The sequence below is a fragment of the Mchenga conophoros genome, linkage group LG13, assembly GCF_057382185.1.
Source record: "Mchenga conophoros isolate Kocher_MC1m ecotype Shallow Benthic linkage group LG13, M_conophoros_male_GT1.1, whole genome shotgun sequence".
Lineage (NCBI taxonomy): Eukaryota > Metazoa > Chordata > Actinopteri > Cichliformes > Cichlidae > Mchenga > Mchenga conophoros.
In genome coordinates, this window is record NC_140538.1 from 17,360,346 (window position 1) to 17,379,866 (window position 19,521).

Below are 19,521 nucleotides of genomic sequence, written 5' to 3' on the forward strand. Positions count from 1 at the left end.
TAATTTACTTTTTTCTTATTAGTTTTATTTGCTATAGCAAATAAAAGTGCTCAGACCGCTGATATTCTTGACCCATTGATGAAAAGATTGAGGTACGCATGAAATGCTTGGTAATGTGGCTGCGTGAGTTACGTGGCACTTCTTGACACCAGCTGTGATCAGCTATAACAGATTTTAAAAAAAAACTAACTAAAAACAAGGGCTCATTTGGTCTCACTCTGCTGCTTCATCTCTTGTTTGCCATGTATGTGGGTGCTTAGTCTTTTTTTATAGCATTTCCGGGACAGATAATATTACAAGGAGCTCCCGTTCTCCTGTGTTTATTTGAGAACCATGAGTCTAGATGGAGGACAGTGCCCTCTAAAGGTCAGTAACAAAGCATGTACAGTTTACTAATATGAATATCTTTTCTATAAACACCATGCAGAAAAGACTGTTATCTTTTGTGGTAATTTGCAGCTAAACCAATTACTAAAACTGACATTTTTCAAAGCAAATGTCTTCAGAGTTTTACTGATGCATGTACCTAATCTAAAGCACACCTTAAAATTAACCCACTGATTTACACCTTTACACAAGTTCTATATTTGATTAGATTAATATTTGACCATGATAATTCTGACAATAAAAGAAATTTGTGAATACTGCTTATATAAAATTAAACTAAAATGCTGTACAAAAGTCTTTTAATTTTATTTCACTGTGAAAATGGGATATACATGTAATTTATTTAAACATAGGCGAACATACATGGAACTACGTTACACAAGGTAAAAACAGTTTATACAAAAGCCAAAGATGAAGGTCAATATTTAGTACAACCACCTTCATTCTTCAGCACAGCCTGAACTCTCATAGGCAAGCTTTGTAGTAATTTCTTTGAGTAGTCCTCAAGAATAACTATCCGGGCTTCTTGAAGGACATTCAAAGCTCTTCTTTAGATGTTGACTGACTTTTCTTCCATTATCTGTCAAAATGATCCAACACTGCTTCAATGTTAAGGTCCGGGCTCTGGGGAGGCCAATCTATGATCGTTCTTTTGTGCATTTTTCCATCCATCTGTGCTTTTACTGCACTGTTTGGGATTATTGTCATGCTGAAAAATGATGCAACTACCAATCTGATGCTTTGTAGATAGTATTGCATGGAGTTTCTGACTGTACCTTTCTGTGTTATTATTAATTAGACCAATTTGGACAAGACCATCTCTGATGAGAGCTCACTCTGATGAGTAAATGGATCAACTGAGGGGCCAGATACATCTCTCGTTGAATGTTTTCCTTTTTCTTAAGAACATGACTTTAAGATTTTGTTTACGTGGAGTACACTTTCTTCCTAACATTTTTTTTGTCCAACATTTGTCCAGAATTTTAAAGGACAGTGCATACCATTTGGCAGCACTTTAATGGTGCCAAATAGCACTCTTTTATGCCTGTGAAAATGTGTTTATTTTTGGCATTTTTCATGGTTCCAACTAAATAATTGTGAAAAAAGGATGTGTTTTTGTAATATGCTGCTGGTAACAAAGTGATATTAAAAAAAATTCCAAGAAAGTGGTTCCGTGGAAGCAAAACAAAAATGCATACATGGGTGACACTTAATACAATAAACATTACTTGAGACCAAAAAAATAAATGTGTGAACCAATCTACTTCCTTGGTACTTCACAAGCTGCCTAACGTTTAGCCAAAATATGAAAAAATGTCATTAATCTGTTGCTACAATAGCAAGTCATGGATATTTCCACAAATCCTCTCACTGTTACTTTTCTGCATATTAGAAAGATTATCACTAACACAACAGTACTGTAAACACTGGTGGGTGGACATTTTGTCTGGCGCTGCTTATGGAGACAAGAAATTAATTTAACTTAAAGTTTATTTTCCATATTTGGCCACTTAACAATAAAACAACAATGTGCACACATGCAGCAGTCAAAAAAACAACAAAACGATGAATTTTTTAATATACCAATGCTCCATCTTTCCACAAACTTTCATAAAAATATATCAGCCTGGAAGCTTGTGCCTAAATGTGCCAACAGACAAAAAAAGCGACAAAAACATAACCTCACTGACTGAGGTAAATACACAGTTTGCCTTAAAATCACTGTGAAAGTCTCAAACCTTTTGGAATTAGGAAAAGAGGTCTGGTAAATAGTGCAAATTCAGCATGACATAAGGCAATGGCTGTTAAAGCCTTGAAAACTGATCATCTCTATCAGAATAAACCAGCTGTTGGTGCCGGGTGTGTTCCTTTTCTTTCTTCAATCTCAGTGTCCTCATCAACATGCCCTATGTTGGGAGCAGCCACTTGCTCATCCACTCCCTCAGACTCCAAGGGTGCTTGAGGATCCGTCTCAGGCACTACTTGGTTTAAATTCCCAGGTACCGTTTCTTTTTCCTCTTCTGTTTTGCTTATGTCACTTGGGATACCATCTTCCTCCATTAGCACCTCATCAATATTCATGTCTTCCTCCGTCTCTGCAGTGTTCATATCTTCTTGTTCACCAAATGTCATGCCTTCTTCTGCTGCAATAACATTTGTGTCTTTTTCTGTCTCACCAAGTTTCGTGTCTTCTTCTGGCTCCACCCTGGCATCTTTTTTTCCCTCAGCAACCATGACAGCTTCATTCTGTTCAGTTAAAGTTGTTTCTCCATCTTCCTCTTCATCCCCCTCTACTTCTTCTTCCACCACAGTCTCCTCTTCTGCAGTGTCATCTTCATCCTCCTGCTCCTCCTGGCTGTACCCCAAAGTATCCCCAGGCTGCCAATAATCATACAGTTTATCCTAGAGAAGGGAAAAGACCAGCATAGCCAATAAGATTATAAAATTATCTTTTAAGACACAAAGTAAACACATCCTGTAAAGAAATTATTTAAATAATGTGTGTGAATACTGTACATCGAGAGGCCTTGTCCTCTGAAGGAGCATCTGCCACTTGGTGTAGATCCTCGCCACCAGATCCTTCACCTGGAGAAAGAAGAGGAAGGCAAGAGTTCTCATACAGGTTTATGTAGCACACTAAAAATGTCATTTATCAGAACCTCTGAAAAGAAACTTGCAATGATTTGTTGATATTTCTGATGATTCATATGAATATATTTAATATAAATATAAAGTAGTACAGATGTCTCTGGCATAGAGTTTCAGCAAGTTAAACGGGTTCCTAATCTGGAAATATATTACAACTGTCTATTAGGTCTAGCCTCATCTATACTGTTTGCTAATCTGTGAAATGCTATTAAGCAGTTTTGATATCTTGACTAACAGATCTGTGTACAGTGTTATCTATGAACTGAACTTGAAACATTTAATTTTGGAGAAAAGGCTGCCATTAGGAGGAAAGAGAAAACTCCTAACGCATTAACTGTGGGGTAAGTTTTTCAAATTAGGAACTTAAATACATGGGGGGAAAAGCACCAGATTTACTTGTGATCTCAGGTCAATCTAAAACAAGTTGAATCTGATGACAAAGATGCAAAAATGCTGGCAACCACCAGTGCTTCCCTTCTATGTCCTAGTAGACACACCTATTGTATCAATTTCTAAATCCGATGTCACCTTGTTCTCTGGTATCAATTTGAAGCTTCTATGTTGCCCCGTTTTTGAGTTATCGCATTTAAAAAGTTAAGTGTCTACCCACCTGCTCATAATGTCGATTAAAAAAGCCTTTTACAGCTGAGAGGTAATAACTGATATTCTGTCTGCTTAGTGTTACTGCTAACAAGCTACTGGCAAATGACTAGTCAAGTCATTAACATTCAAAATAGTTTTGAGCAGCATAGGCCTGGACCAGCGGCTCCCATATTTGGTTAAAAGTATTGTAGATTTTATTTTGTGAATTGCAGAAAAACACACACACAAACACACACTTGTTAAATCATGCTTACCTTGCTGCGATAAAGACATTTTTCACTCTCCCTGATGTCACATTTAACATGCGTTTCCAGCTCAGTTGACAAAAACAGCAGCTGCTTCTGAGGGACAGAAAAAAAAGGAAAGGGTTTAAACATTCAATCAAAATCAGGCCAATAACATCTAAAAATCAGATAAGACTGGAAAAAAGAATTTACCTTTTGGTGAGCGGGAAAAAACTGAAAGTTGGATGCTTCATTTGCTAATGTCAGAAGGCTATAGCACAGGTAGTAGGACTGGAAGAAATGATAAAAGGATCTTGGGTCAGAAAAATCATTTTCAAAATGATGTCCAGGTGTTATTATGGATGTAAAACAAGTCAAGGTTGGAACATTTTGCAATTCAGACTGTAACAAAATGATCACCTGCTGGTCTAGTGTGCCCAGGTCTTCTTCTTTATCTTTCTGGTTCATTCCAGAAGAGCTCGTCATGTGTCGGAAAAGGGAGGAAGGTTGCATGCGAGGAAGGTATGGCCTCAGTTCAGAGAGCTAAATACCAAACAAAAACCAAACTCTATTAATTAAATTGATTTACATATTTATTGTGCATATAGGCTTCAAATTCCCCACGACCCTGAGGATGAGTGGATTAATGTACCGGTACATAATTTAAAATTACATGTGAGAAGTGTTTCAAGCGCTGGGTTTAAAGGAAACTGCCAAGGTTACAAGTTAACCCAATTACCTGAAATTCTCTTTCCACAGGTTTGTATTTGCAATTTCCATCCAACAACTTAGAAATCATGCACAGGCTTAGATGTCGGCGCAACTCTCTGTCCAAATAAAACAAACATAAAAAGAACATTTTTCTTTTTAATGGTATGGTATTGTGAAAAAAAAAAATCAAAAAAATTAATAAATCACAAAATGCTGAAAGTATTTGTTTTCATACTGGCTTTATTTCACTTTTACATGTCTTCATGCTATTCTGTAGCTCAGAGCATAGTAGGTTATAGTGCTGTATTATGGAATGGTAAATCTTGTGAATATCACAAGCAAAACAAGACATGCTGATACATGAAGTATCTAAGCCCTTTCATTTTCACTTCCATCAACTGCTGGCTGACAAATTTCTTAGATTCAGCTGTGTATATAAATGCATAAATAAATCAGAATCAGATAAACACAATAATCAGAAAATCAGTATATCTAGAAATTAAGTATATATGAGTAGATAGTGAAAAAAGAAGAAGGATAAAAAGACTCACTTTCCACGAATGTTGTCAGGCAGGAGATGAACTAATAGGCACATGTTGTGGTGATCATCTGTCAAATCAGTGAGAGCCAGGCAGATTTTTGGCAGCTAAAGACATAAAGCAAGTAAATAAAGTTTTTAAAGCCATACAAGCCAAGAAGCTGAGATTAATAATCTGGAGCTTGGTCGTTTAGTACTTTGTATTTAATGCAAGAATTATGAAACAAATCCTAAAATCTGTTGTTAGTCAATGTAAAGAGTATAAAATGAGAAAACTGAGCTAATTGTTAGAACGTGTTAATATTCTAAAGCAGATTAATTACATGTCTTCATAAGGAACAACCATACTATACACCACTTAGGGGATGATTAAACACAACAGCTACAAGAAAACTGTTTGCTTTAATGTGCCAAACTGAAATGTGAGGAAATAAAGTGCCAGACAATGACATTTATGCACTGACCAGAGCGTCCCAATCCCTGATGTTGTTGACAATTTTACACAGCAGAGGCTCCAGTGCCACACTCGACTCGAGGATGAGACGCGTTTCCAGGCCGATGTGACTCATTACAGTAAGGATCAACAGCAGCTCATTGTCGCTGTATGCACGTGGGCACAGACCCATGCAGTAAGACAGGTACTATAAACAAGATTAAAAAACAAAACAATGAGTGGTGGAGTTGTACTCAATCTGCTAAGCTCTCAAACGTCATCAGCCATTTATTGTCTACTACCTTTAAAACATTACTGCAGTTGTGTTCAGGGAAAGTGGTCTCTTCCTTGTTGTGGGTAGGACTATCACTTTTGATGTAGACGTCCTCCCTGCAGAAACACAGAAAAATTCAACTCCTTTAAATTAAAAAGTGACCAAATAAACAACTTTCAGCTCACGTGTTATAGTTTTATATAGAAGGTAACAAAAGGAATGAGCGAGTCATATGGTGATGACACTCACAGCAGATCTCCTTCTGTGAATGGAGGTTGCAGATTCTCATAAGGGAAGAGTTTAACAAACGGCACTCCCATGTTCATCAGGACCAGCGTCACGTCAGATAAACTGGGAACCCACACTTTAAACTGCTGGTTTCCATATTTCACTGTGGAAGTATTCACACCAAGAACTTCAACACTATGTACATTTTAAAGACAAACTACCAAAAGCTTAGGAAGGACAGCACTGACCTATTTGATAAGCAGCAGTCAATGCAATATCACAGAGGGCCTGTAGCAACTTCTCAGATATCATCCTCTCACTATGGACTGACATCATCTGATGAGATCGACAAAGAATTACTGCCCAAGCTTAAACATTTGTACAACAAACACAGTGCGGGTGTGTGTCAGACCTACCTTGAAAAGGAAACGGGTAACCTGAGCTGGACAGGGTGAGCTAGAGTCATAAGCTTCCTGAAACAATCCGATATTCACATGCAATTGCAGCTGAGCTGGGCTGGACCTGATGTAAAGCAGGAGAGTGTAAGTGGAGAGAAAGATCAAAGTTATTCATTATTTAGGAAAACTAAGAGTTGAAAATGAGTGTGCAAACTTAAATACATCCCTGAGTGCAGTGTGTTGGATAGGACTAACTGTGCTAATTTACCTTTTTACTAAGTGCCTTCAGGTCAAACTGTAGTTTCTCCTGACAAGACCTAACTTGTTGTTCATTACCCTGAGAGTAAAATGTCCTCAGTGAAGTTTATCAGAAGGCTCCATATTAGATTATGAAAAAGGTACGTTGAGGCCTTAGGATATGTACAAAAAAAGCCTTTCGTTCAAAGGTTGTCACGCCACTCTGAAGTACAGTGCACACTATTGACAAATCTAATAAACATCAAGCACAGAGTAAAGCTGCTGTAAAAAATATAATAAGCTAAGACCAATGTTCCAGGTCTTAATTTAAACTTGTGTATTTTTTTAATGCTATTGGTATACAAGACAGATTCCTTTCTGTATGTTATTGTCAAAATTTGTTATCAGATTCTTTGTGTTTATGCAGGAAAAGGAAGTATTTGGTTTGGAGTTCCCCCAGACTAATGAGTAATTTATGCAAATAATTTGGTGTTTAAAATTTAAAAAGCCAACACAGAGGGACTCAGAAGAACTTGACACTTCCAAAAATGGCCCTCTACCTGACCTTATTCAAGTTGCTAACTTAGTGCATACTTCAAAAATATCTCCCATGCTTCTGAAGATTCCTCATATCTTTGTTTTTTGGGGGAACAAACAGCATGCACTAGAGTTATCCTACAGTCAAACCGGCTGATAATAAAAGCATCCGTGATGTCCACTGGAGGTCAAAAGCAGTGTTTGAAAAATGTCATTAATATATAAAACTAAAATTAGCACAGAGCCCAGTAATAGTCACACTGAACGAATGCCCATAGCTGCAGTGTTATTGGATGTTTACTTCTTACAGAAAGCTGAACTATCAATAGGGATGCACCAATACAACTTTTTCTGAATTCCATAACCATATCATGGGTTTGGGTATCTGTGATACAGTACTGATTCAATATTCAGTATTAAATTAATAAGCCATATTCCTCACTCTCAGGAAGAGACTGTGAACACATATTAATACTAATAATAATATTATAAATTATCAAAAGTAGCAAGATTAATAAGCGTACCTGAAACCCAAAAAACAACATCATACATAAAGAAAACACACTCTATAAATCTCAGTAAATTACACACGAGCTCACTGCTAACTATATTTTATATAGTTCAACAGACAGACTGTAACACTCCTCCCAACAGTTACACACCGAAGAGTCTCTTGCTCAGCTACAATAAGCACACACAAGCTCTCAAAGGGCCATAAATGATCTTTGAGTGATTCTTAAGGCTACACTTCACTCTCCAGCCAAGAAACAACGAGTCTCATAGAAGCTTCTTATTGATGAGAGCTCTCACTATCTGCTCTGTGTAGCTGTCCTACAATGACCAGTGGTTAGGCTTCCACATGTTCCCTAACCCTCCACATCATACCCTACCATCATCATTCCCACATGCCTACTCCTACCATTATTAACTTCAGTGTTGCTAACTTTGTGCGTTTTTGTTATTGTTTTTTGCAAATAGATCTGGTGACTTTTGGGACCCACTTAACAGTTTATTTTCAAGAGACTGAATCCTCTGTTCATGATACACTATGCAGGACTCATAAAACCTCTGTTTAAGTAGAGGTAGATTTACATGGTTGCTGACATAAAATTTCAGTCAGTCAGTCAGAAAATCAACCAGTCTACATGCATTCGACTGGGTCCCTGAGGATGTTCTGTGGGAGGTACTGCAGGAGTATAGGGGTGTCTGACCAGTTGCTACGAGCCATTCAATCCTTAAATAACCATTTCAGGAGCTTGGTCCGTATAGCCGGCAACAAGTCGGACTCATTCTCGGTGGGTTTTGGATCGATTCTGTTTATAATTTTTATGGACAGAATTTCTAGGTGTAATCAAATGGTAGAAGGCTTCCACTTGGGTGGTCTCAAAACCCTGTCTCTGCTTTTCATGACACGGTTCTGTTGGCTTCATCAGGTGGTGGCACTGGAGCAGTATGTAGCCAAGTGTGATGCGGTGGGAATGCAAGTCAGCACAATCAGGCCAATGTCCTCACCCCAAAAAGGGTGGAGTGCTCCCTCCGGGACAGGGACGAGTTACTGCCCCAAGTGGAGGAGTTTAAGTATCTAGTTGGATTATTATAGTTGGATGAGCAGGCGACCATATACCACATGGCTGAGAGCGGCCGGCCCGGGTTCGAGTCCGACCCGTGGCCCTTTGCCGCATGTCTCCCCCTCTCTCTTTCCCTCCGATTTCCTGTCAGCCTTCACTGCATCTATCCAATAAAGAAAAATAAAGTATCTTGGGGTCTTTTTCACGAGTGAGGGGAGTAGGCGATCAACAGACTGGTGCTGCAGCTTTGGATAGTGATGGAAAGAATGAGATCACGGATACAAGCAGCAGAAATGAGCTTTCTCTGAAGGGTGGCTAACCTCTCCCTTAGAGATAAGGTGAGGTGGTCAGCCATCTGAGAGGACCTCAGAATACAGCTGCTTCTCCTCCACATCGAAAGGAGCCAGTTAAGGCAGTTTGGGCATCTGACAAGGACACCTCCTGGGTGAGGTGTTCCAGGCATGTCCAACCAGGAGGAGGCCACGGGGCAGACCCAGGACATGCTGAAGGGCTTATATCTCTTGGCTGGCTTGAGAATACCTCTGTGTTACCCTGGAAAAGCTGAAGGAGGTGGCCAGGGAGAGGGAAGTCTGGGCTTCTCTGCTAAGTTTCTAGCTGAATTGGAAGACCAGTTTACCCTTTAAAGCTGAGGCAACAAAAATGCCCCCAGAGGTTAATTCAATGTAATTTGTCCAATTAGTATTCAAGACAACTTTAAAGAAATTATAGATGAACAATTGTTGCTAATGCAGTATTTGGGCAAAGGTTTAAAATCATCAAAAAATCATGCACTCCAAACAATAATTACTTACATATATCTAATTTTTAGTACAAAAGTACAACAAATGTTGCCCTTTCATTTTTACACACAGAAATTCAGCTCACCACAGAAGAGTTTTTTGTGCTGTTCCCTGTGGATTGACCAGGCACTGCCTGAGCTGTAATGTATCCTGGTCAAAGATCTGACCAAACTTCTCCAGGTTGAACACTTCTTCTCCTGGAGGGACTTCTTTGATTGCAGCAGACATCAATGAATACCGCTGCAAGAATTCCCTGGTAAACAAATTCGAGCAGTTCACAATTTAGCTAACTACAGTGAAAACACGGTTCCCCAGAGACAAAATATAAAGTGGCAGCATGTCTTTGTGTGCCTTACTGTTGTTCGGAAGAAATGCCCTCCTCTCGGTTCTCCTCTGCTTCTTCATATTCAGCTATCTTCAACAGGTCCTCTTCACATGCAGTTAGCAGTTGTCTCTCAATCTCTTTTGATCTAGTGAATAATGCAGAGAGTTTCGTGAAGATGCTGTAGCTCTTGAAATGAAACGGCAGTGAAACTTTATGAACAACTCACTTTTTATTGTTATTTATTTCCTTCAGTATTTGGTCAAGATTGTTCTTGTAATTGCCTGACTTTGTTGTGGATTGAAATGGTTGCTGTGGAAAACAACATGTGATAGTTAACATCCAAATAAAGTTTTACTGTCCTTTAGCTCAGCAAGCTTATTTTTATACAGTAACAACTTTGCGTACAACAAAGACCAAGACATTTTACTTACATTTTTTGACTGAGAGCTCAGACGTCTAGGTGGACTAGGATCTGAGAATGTTCCCTTCTCAGGTGTATCTGGAGGTTTAGTAGCACGCTCCATCATCTCTTCCAAGGAAAGTAGCTGCTCATCATCACTGCTATGGGAGCTTTGGGTTAGATCCACATCTACTGCAAAACTCAGCCCCAAGTCCAGCTCCACATCTATGGGATCCTCTTCATTTATCTGCTTGTTATCACCTTTACTTTCCTGCCCCTTCAGTGGTAGAGACTGACAATAACTGGAGGTAGAAGTCTGTTCAGCAGCAGCACTGTCAGTCTCTACAGCACCTGTACTCACTTTTTTGCAGAGGAGAGATGGATTTTGGTCACCCTTAAGCTGCCTGTGTGAAGAAGGGATGGGGCTGTTTTTGGTGTCCTTATCTCGAGGAGGTGGTATTAAGTTTTCCAGTTTTACCCGTGTTAACGTTACAGTTGGAAAACTGCCTAGTGGATTAGGTAAAGTGGACGATGCTTCAAGAAGAGGACCGGTTATTTTGCAGTTTTGATGTTTCTCACAAGAGGACTCAGTAATTGAGTTGCTGGAGCTTCCTGCGATGCTGGATGAACCTTTCTCTGTTGTTTTGCTTGTTTCCCCATCTATCTTGGGTTTTACAGTCTTATTTGAGGAGCTAACAATGTAAGTCACAGGATCAGGAGTGAAAAGATCATTGGCGTCATAAGAAGCTACAGGTCTTCGTGAACGAGAAGCTTTATTCCGCTCTCCTGTCCGACCAGTCAAAGAGCTCGAATTTGGTTTCGAGGTTGATTTGTGAGGGCTACTGCTGAGTTTTCTGTTTTCTCCTCTGGGATTACTTCTTTTCGGGGTCTTGACAGAGCTACTACTGGAAGAAAAACCAGAGTGGTGACTGCCTAACTCAGCAGGTGAAGAGCTAGTAGTGTCCTTCTGAGGAACATCAGAGTTGAACAAAGTGCTTGATTTATCCCTTTTATTTTTTTGCTCACTTGTCTTTTTCACACTTCCCTCATTTGGCTTTACATGTGATCTCATTTCCTTTAACTGTGGTACATGACTCTGAGAATAATTTATAAATGATTCCTTTGCACCTGTTGATGTTATTTTCTCTGTACATTCTTTATGCAATGATGACTTGCAGCATGACTGAGAAGATCCAACAGTAGATGACAGCTCTGAGCATGCTGACTGTCCACGTGCCTGTTCTGTAAGTAGATAGCCATCTGTGGTTTTGTGTTGGTTTGCTGACTCTGAAGAATGCATCACTGACGGCTGAGGCGCAAGTGCAGTGGGAACAGTGGGTTTTGTTGTCTCCGTTTTGTTTGAGTTTGCCCCTTGAGTACATGGTTTCTTGGCATTCTCTGAACCATATTCATACTCGCTGCGCCTCTTGTGTGATGAGAAGTTCAAGTCCACTGCTGGAGAAAGGAAAAAAAAAAGATGATATTTTCTTTTGAACAATATTGAGGGTTCATTAATGTCTACAAAATGACCAGAATTTGATAGTTTTAACTTTGTCTTAAAAAGGGTTTTACTATCCACATCAGATAAATGTACCTCAATCTGTTCACAAAAGAATGATAGTCTGCAACTGCAGAAATTTACTGGCAGCTATTCGGATAATAAACTCATCATTTCTTTTAAAGGATAAGGTTATACATTTTATGATTCCAGGCTTTCAAATTTACTATTTTTTTTAGAGTCACAAATAGCAATCAGACAAAACCACATATGCAATGGACACCCCCCCACCCAGGTATTATATTTTACAGCTCAGATGAAAAAGTCTTTTTTTTTTTTAAACATTTAAATCAACCAACAAATCAATCATGAAAATATCTACTGCAGCTCTATATGTCACATGAAAATAAAGAAGAGTAGGTGATATTTTTTGTTTTAAGCATGAAGAAATTCCTAAAGGGACATCTGAAGCACAAATTATAGTGACAACAGATCAGGATTAGGGGATTTTTTAAAAGCCATACTTCTTAAACTTTGAATTCAGGTTTTCAATCCCTGCCACAGGTGTAAAAACTTAAGCACCAAGCCATGCAGTCTACCTTGACAAACATTTGCGAAGGAATGAGTCAACCTAAAGACCTCACTGAATTCAAGCATCTGTTGTAATGGGATGCCACCACTGCAACAAGTCAGGTGGGGATATTTCTTCCCTCCTAGATATTGTATGATCAACTGTAAGTAGGACTATTGCAAAGTGTAGGCGTTTACAAACCAGAGCAACTCAACCACAAAGTGACAGACCACATAAAGTTAGAGAGTGGGTGCTGAGGCACATAGTGCATTAAAGTTGCCAACTCTCAGTAACTTCACAGTTTTAAAAACCTCATCTGACATGAACATCAGGACAAGTACTGTGTGTTTGGAGTGTGATAGTATGGCATAGGTTTTAATGACATGAAAGCATTATGTCATCAAGCAAACTGCCAATAATCAGAGTGATGTAAAGCATGCACCACTGGACCGTGAAACAGTGGAAATATGTTCTTTGGAATAACAAATAACATTTCTCTATCTGGCCGTTGACCAGTTGACCCATTAGACAAGTTTGGATTTGGTGAATGCCAGGTGAAAATTACCTGCCTAACTGCTTTATGCCAAGTGTACATTTTAGAGGACGGGGATAATACTTTATGGGTTGTACAAATGATAATAATAATAACGTTGTTGCAGCATGCCAACCATACAGTCAGCCTAGTACAATTTGTTTTCATCACTTAAGACAGTGGTTCGGAAACTTTTTTTGCTAGGCTCCCCTTTGTTTTACAAGAAAAATGTTCGGACCCCCCGCACAAACACATCCTCCAACCACACACACCCATATTTTGCTCCATTGTGGTTTATTTCACACCTCAAACATTTAGTAAACAATTAAGCAAATGCAAGCAATCTGCAAAAAATTACAGGTAGTAATAAAATAAACTACTAACTCTTTTATGCTACGTTCACACCTACACGGGTATTTTTGAAAACGCACCTGTTTCGTCCACACGTAAACGGTGTTTCGAATCACTGAAAACTGAGATTTTTTTAAAACTCCTTTTTTGTATTTACGTGTGGACGAGGAATACAGAGTTCGTCATGCAACGTCAAAGGTATGTGCCTTTTTTCACGTCACGCTGTGCGCCACGTTGTTTACATGAGATGAATTGCAGAATGACAGATAGAGACAAAATACTGTTAATCTGACTATCTGCAGTTTTTAAACGCTTACATACACACACGCAGTTACTGTCCCTCCATTTACAAAGGCAGAGGCGTCGCGATGTAATTATTTTACGTGTAGTTGTTTTTTTTCTGTGTAATAATGTTCAACATTGCTATCAATACATTTTTCAAAAAATGCCTCTGTGCAAAATGAGTTCAAAAACATAAACAACTGTGAGATACTGTTTGTCCGAGATTTGAACCCAGGGAACAAATCGTGGCAGGATCAGCCTGATATTATTTGTATCCCACTGTAACTTTACTGTATAAAGAGCTAACATCTCCAAAATGTCAGGAGTAGTTAGTTATTATCAGAAGTGTTTGTGAACCAAAAATCAAGAATGTGGGATACTGTTTGTCCGTAATTTGAACAGCCCAGCGCGTGCTCCCCACAATTGGAAAACCAATTCTGCAGGGGAGACCTACCTCGGCACTTGTGCAGGTGAAACCAAAGGGAAGATATGCTTCACCATATTTTCTAGTCTTTGGCTTAGAATGAAGTTGGTTTGGAAACATATTCAGCTATGCTTCATCTTCTGTTTTGCGTTTGTGTGGGCGCCCTGTGCTAGCAGTGTCCAAGCATTTTGCTTTGTTTTTTTCCCCCTTTTCATACCCCCCCACATTACCTGCAGGTCAGTGATATTTTCAGTGTATTGAAGCTACAGGACTTAACAAGCAATACTGCCAAACATAACCTATCTGAAAGTTTAGAATTTACTTTAAATTACAATATTACCTGAAATTAACTTTTCACTTGAAGGTGTTTGCTCCTGTTGCTGGCTCTGCAAAAAAAAGACAAAAAAAGTTAGTGACCTACTTAAGTGATATTTGAACAGCAATAACATTGTGGCTATGCAATTTATCTTATAAAAAACAAAACAAGTGACAACCAGTTCAGAAATTATTTCTTTAAATAAACAGACTTAATAAATAGCTAGTAAATGCACTTTAACTTATTTAAAGCTGTTTTCTGCATGCCCTCTGGTGCTAAACTTTTCTAGACAATACCCAATTAACTTGTATGAGAAAGAAACAAATAATCAAACCAGCTGAATCAGGAAAAAAACAACTGTCTTTAACCTGCCAGCTCCATTTTATAAAGTCAATTATAAAATTATAATAATAGCCAGTTTGTCTTATGGAAACTGAGTGCTCAGTTTTCTTTCCATGCTCTGCCACCCCTCGCCTAAACCAAATGTAATATTTATATACGTAATATAAATATATAATATTTACAGTAATAAGAACCAAAGAGATGCAGACAATCTCCTGTTGTGTGCTACATGTGAGATTGGGTTACACCAGCCCATATCAAAAAAATCTAATCTCTTGACAATGTCCACAGTTCATGTGTGAAAACAGCTAAATACCTTCCAACTATTGCCAGTTTCATAAATTTTAATCATAGTTAGTCTCAGTATTGATTTTGTTCACAAATATTTTAATATCTGATTCAGGTTTAAAAAAATAGATATTATGGTGGTGTTGCAAACTCAAAAGGTGGCAACAAATTCTCCCTGTTTGTAAGTCAACAGGTGCTCTTAAATTGCCTTACTTCTGTGTTAAATAACATACAGTAACATGTTAATAAGACATGTCTTCCTACTGTCTTCCTTAAAAACCATTTTAAATTTAGAAATTGCTAAATAGTAAGATGAAAAAAGGGCAATTAAGTCTGTTTATAATGCTAAATCGTTGATTTAAAAAAAAAAAAAAAAAATCATGTTGCCGAGGCTGGCTATGTCATCTTCTATCCTCAATCCAACCAAGTAATGAAAAGCTCTTAGCCTGACCAGCCTGGCATAAGACTGGAAAGGTAGAAAGCATTCATCATGATTTCAAAACTCGAAATAAACTTTGTGTTTTTAAATATATAAAAACTTTACCTGGGAAGAGGCTACAGAGATATGCATGATGGGTAAACGACTACTGTCGGATGAGTGGGGTTTTGGATGGAGATGGTAGCCCTGCGAGGGCCAATGGCTGATATTAGGATACCAGCCTTTTGAGTATGAAGGGGACTGTGGGTGAACTTCATTGGGTGCTCTGTAGTTGAATGATGGGGTTGTAACACTCACAGATGGTCTGTGCAGCTGGACCGTAGGTATAGAATATTCCACATCACTGGACTGAGCCTAACAAAACGTTAAGAACCACATCAACTCAGCATAACTAATCATATTTATCATAAAAACACTCAACCAGAACAAAATCTGAGTTTCTCCTAAAACCGTATGAAAAAAGATGAAACAATACCTTATCTGATTCTTGTCTTTGTGTTGTTACAGTTTTACTTTCTGAGCTGGATGAAGAAGCCTTGAATTCAGTCGCTTGATCTCGGCCTATGTGGGAAGATGGCGATTGGTTGATAGCCACTGGAAGCAAAAATGTGTCAAAAGATCCTGGCTGATGGCCTCCTGGTATTGGGGGATTTAATGACATCCTAATGGTACCTGGATTGTTTGGCACAAGCCCTGGAGGTTGACCAAAGTGTTCTGGAGGACCCAACCTTTCCTTTGGCATAAAATAAGGTCTTTCCACGGGGGAACCAAGATTAAGTGAATTGCTTGAATTAAATCCTGATGAATGGATTAGTCCTGGGGGATGATGATTTTGCCAGTGTGGACCAATTCTGTCCCTGTAGCACACCTCAGGTGCCTGAATTGGCAACATTCTCCTCGGTGGTGGATTAGAAAGCTGGTTAGGGACCCGAGAAGGCTTCATTGGAGTCGCCTGGTGAAAAGATGTGTTGGATAGGGAGCGCTGCTCAACAACAAGGTCCTTTACTAAGGTAAAAAGGAAATATGATGCATGCATTATGGTCTTTTGAAGAACCTGTTACATTACACCTTACCCATTTACTGTACTTACTAAGGATTATCCATCTGTTTTTTGGGGTTTTTTTTAATTACAGGTCTGAATTTGTTTTAAGAGAAAAGTAATGACTAGCTTACCCTCTTGTGTTAAGCTTTTACAAGAGTGCCAAAAAGATCTCCCTCTGACAAACTTATTTTTCTCAATTCTGACTCTTTGGTTGGCTCAGTTGTTGATTTAACTGCTCATTGACAGTCCCACAGCATGAAACTGCACAATAAGTGAGACTATATAATAAAACAAACAAACAAAAACTTACATCATAAACATTACAGTCGAGTGCTTTATTGCACAGTAAGTAAAAGCATACACATGAGAGGCAAAGTCTCAAGGAGCAGGTAAAAGTAAAAATTTTTAATGAAAATTAACACTCGACCTGTCACTTCGACTCACCTTTACTTCTCCGTGAGAAGCAAGCTCCAAGTGGGCTGCAAAAAAGACAGAGAAATGGGAACTCAACATGTTTCTATTAACGTTTGAAGTTAGCCCGGTCACCAAGCCGACGACAATGACGCAACTTCAGTTTTTGTTTTATTTTTCTCCCCACACACAAAAAAATGAGAAAAAGAAGACGTCCAACAAAGCACGAGTTAACCTTCCACAGACAAAACGAGGGAGACACTTGCTAGAGAATTTCTGTTTGGCTAATGGCTACCAATCACGGTATGCTATTTGAGGTGACAACATGAGATCAAATAGTTTCACGCTTTGACATGTCGTGATGTTGTTTTGACATAAAAATGTCTTATCGCCTGAAATTAACATAACCTAGCAGTGTCGCTTGAGAACCTCAGTCCCAAACAGACGTCAACAAACTGGCTAGCCGTTAAATATTATTACCTGTCAATATGCTAGGAGCTAGAGAAAAAGAAAGCTAAATATGACAGCGTTATTCATTAGCATCAGTTCCTTGCGTCGTGTTGGACTCGCTTTAAGAAGAAACAAAGCCATCTATGAACGTTTTATTTTAGAACCTACATAAACGTCTTTCTGTAGCTAGCTAGAGAATAATAAAATGCATAATAAATACTAGCATGTCGTTTGAGGAAGTAATGTTTAGCTAGCTGGCTAACGCGCGTGCAAATGACCAGTTAGCAGTTATTCATACCGAGTGTCTCCTTAGTTTTCTGTTGCTTTCCTCATTTTGAGGACTGGGAAGTCTGTTTGCAACTACATACGGCGGCAATAACACGTTACTGGTGATTCCCGGTGCCACAAACATCCTCTCCCGCTTGCAACCGCTTAGACGACACGAACTGCATCATGGAACTTGGAGTTCAAAAGTATTTCACTTTAAAGGAATTCTTTCTGTAGATGTTTAAACTATTTCCCCAAGTCTTTTTCCAGTGCTTCCGAAATAAGATAAGATAAGATAAGATAAGATAGAACTTTATTAATCCCTCGGGTGGGTTCCTCTGGGAAATTCGACTTCCAAAAAAAAAGCACAGCAACGACCGAAGTTACAGTTACAGAATTGTTATATATATATATATATATATATATATATATATATATATATATATATATATATATATATATATATATATATATATATATATATATATATCAGAATCAGAATCAGAATACTTTATTGATCCCTGGGGGAAATTATTTTATATATACATACATACAAAAAAAAAAAAAAAAAAACACCCAGCACGCCCCTGTGGGCGGTTTATCCTTCAAGCTCGGGTCCTCTACCAGAGGCCTGGGAGCTTGAGGGTCCTGCGCAGTATCTTAGCTGTTCCCAGGACTGCGCTCTTTGGAACAGAGGAAGTTCGATTCCTGCCTGGGGCGTCTGTATCCAGTAAGGGTCCTAAGGCTAGACCCCCTATGCTAAGCAAGCCTACCGCAGACATGAGCGAGACAGATAAATATGAAGGCATGCCGGCTCGGACGTCGCCCGGATCAACAAGGTCCGCGTCAGGTGTTGAGGAACCAGGGCACCCTGGGGAAAAGTGGGCTACTGGAACAAGAAGGCATCGGTGGGCAAGAGACGAAAACAGGGCGTTGTTGGAATGCTACTACGCAAGTAACCCCGGCGGAAGGGGCTACATGAATAGGATGACGGACCTATGGATTCTTCGATACCCAACATCCACAATGACGGTGAAATACATATATATATATATATATATATATATATAAAAAAACACCCAGCACGCCCCTGCGGGCGGTTTATCCTTCAAGCTCGGGTCCTCTACCAGAGGCCTGGGAGCTTGAGGGTCCTGCGCAGTATCTTAGCTGTTCCCAGGACTGCGCTCTTCTGGACAGAGATCTCCGATGTTGTTCCCGGGATCTGCTGGAGCCACTCGCCTAGCTTGGGAGTCACCGCACCTAGTGCTCCGATTACCACGGGGACCACCATTACCTTCACCCTCCACATCCTCTCGAGCTCTTCTCTGAGCCCTTGGTATTTCTCCAGCTTCTCGTGTTCCTTCTTCCTGATATTGCTGTCATTGGGAACCGCTACATCGATCACTACGGCCGTCTTCTTCTGTTTGTCTACCACCACTATGTCCGGTTGGTTAGCCACCACCATTTTGTCCGTCTGTATCTGGAAGTCCCACAGGATCTTAGCTCGGTCATTCTCCACCACCCTTGGGGGCATCTCCCATTTTGACCTCGGGACTTCTAGGTTATACTCGGCACAGATGTTCCTGTACACTATGCCGGCCACTTGGTTATGGCGTTCCATGTATGCCTTGCCTGCTAGCATCTTGCACCCTGCTGTTATGTGCTGGATTGTCTCTGGGGCATCTTTACACAGCCTGCACCTGGGGTCTTGCCTGGTGTGATAGACCCCAGCCTCTATGGATCTTGTACTCAGAGCTTGTTCTTGTGCTGCCATGATTAGTGCCTCTGTGCTGTCTTTCAGTCCAGCTTTGTCCAGCCACTGGTAGGATTTCTGGATATCAGCCACCTCCTCTATCTGCCGGTGGTACATACCGTGCAGGGGCCTGTCCTTCCATGATGGTTCCTCGTCTCCCTCCTCTTTCTTGGGTTTCTGCTGCCTGAGGTATTCACTGAGCATTCGGTCAGTTGGGGCCATCTTCCCAATGTATTCTTGGAT

At 39.6% G+C, this 19,521-nt stretch overlaps 1 protein-coding gene across 9 annotated transcripts; it reads right to left on the reverse strand.

Moving 5' to 3' along the window:
* Positions 1-1,860: 1,860 nt before the first annotated feature.
* Positions 1,861-17,723, reverse strand: slf2 (SMC5/6 complex localization factor 2). Of its 9 annotated transcripts, none has more exons than XM_085296851.1 (22): positions 17,557-17,723; positions 16,842-16,876; positions 16,028-16,360; positions 15,831-15,916; positions 15,461-15,709; positions 14,311-14,356; positions 10,344-11,767; positions 10,139-10,221; positions 9,944-10,057; positions 9,673-9,840; positions 6,464-6,569; positions 6,296-6,383; positions 6,069-6,210; positions 5,848-5,935; positions 5,577-5,753; positions 5,126-5,220; positions 4,603-4,690; positions 4,284-4,406; positions 4,077-4,154; positions 3,894-3,980; positions 2,905-2,973; positions 1,861-2,790 (listed from the first exon to the last, which is right to left on the reverse strand). In XM_085296851.1, the coding sequence occupies exons 3-22, from the start codon at positions 16,296-16,298 to the stop codon at positions 2,221-2,223; spliced, it is 4,152 nt and encodes a 1,383-aa protein (XP_085152977.1). In that variant the 5' UTR covers positions 16,299-16,360; positions 16,842-16,876; positions 17,557-17,723; the 3' UTR covers positions 1,861-2,220. The 9 variants fall into 9 exon arrangements, with proteins under 9 accessions (XP_085152977.1, XP_085152976.1, XP_085152973.1 ...); XM_085296850.1 differs by having other exon boundaries at positions 15,831-15,949; XM_085296847.1 differs by having other exon boundaries at positions 15,831-16,307.
* Positions 17,724-19,521: the final 1,798 nt, after the last annotated feature.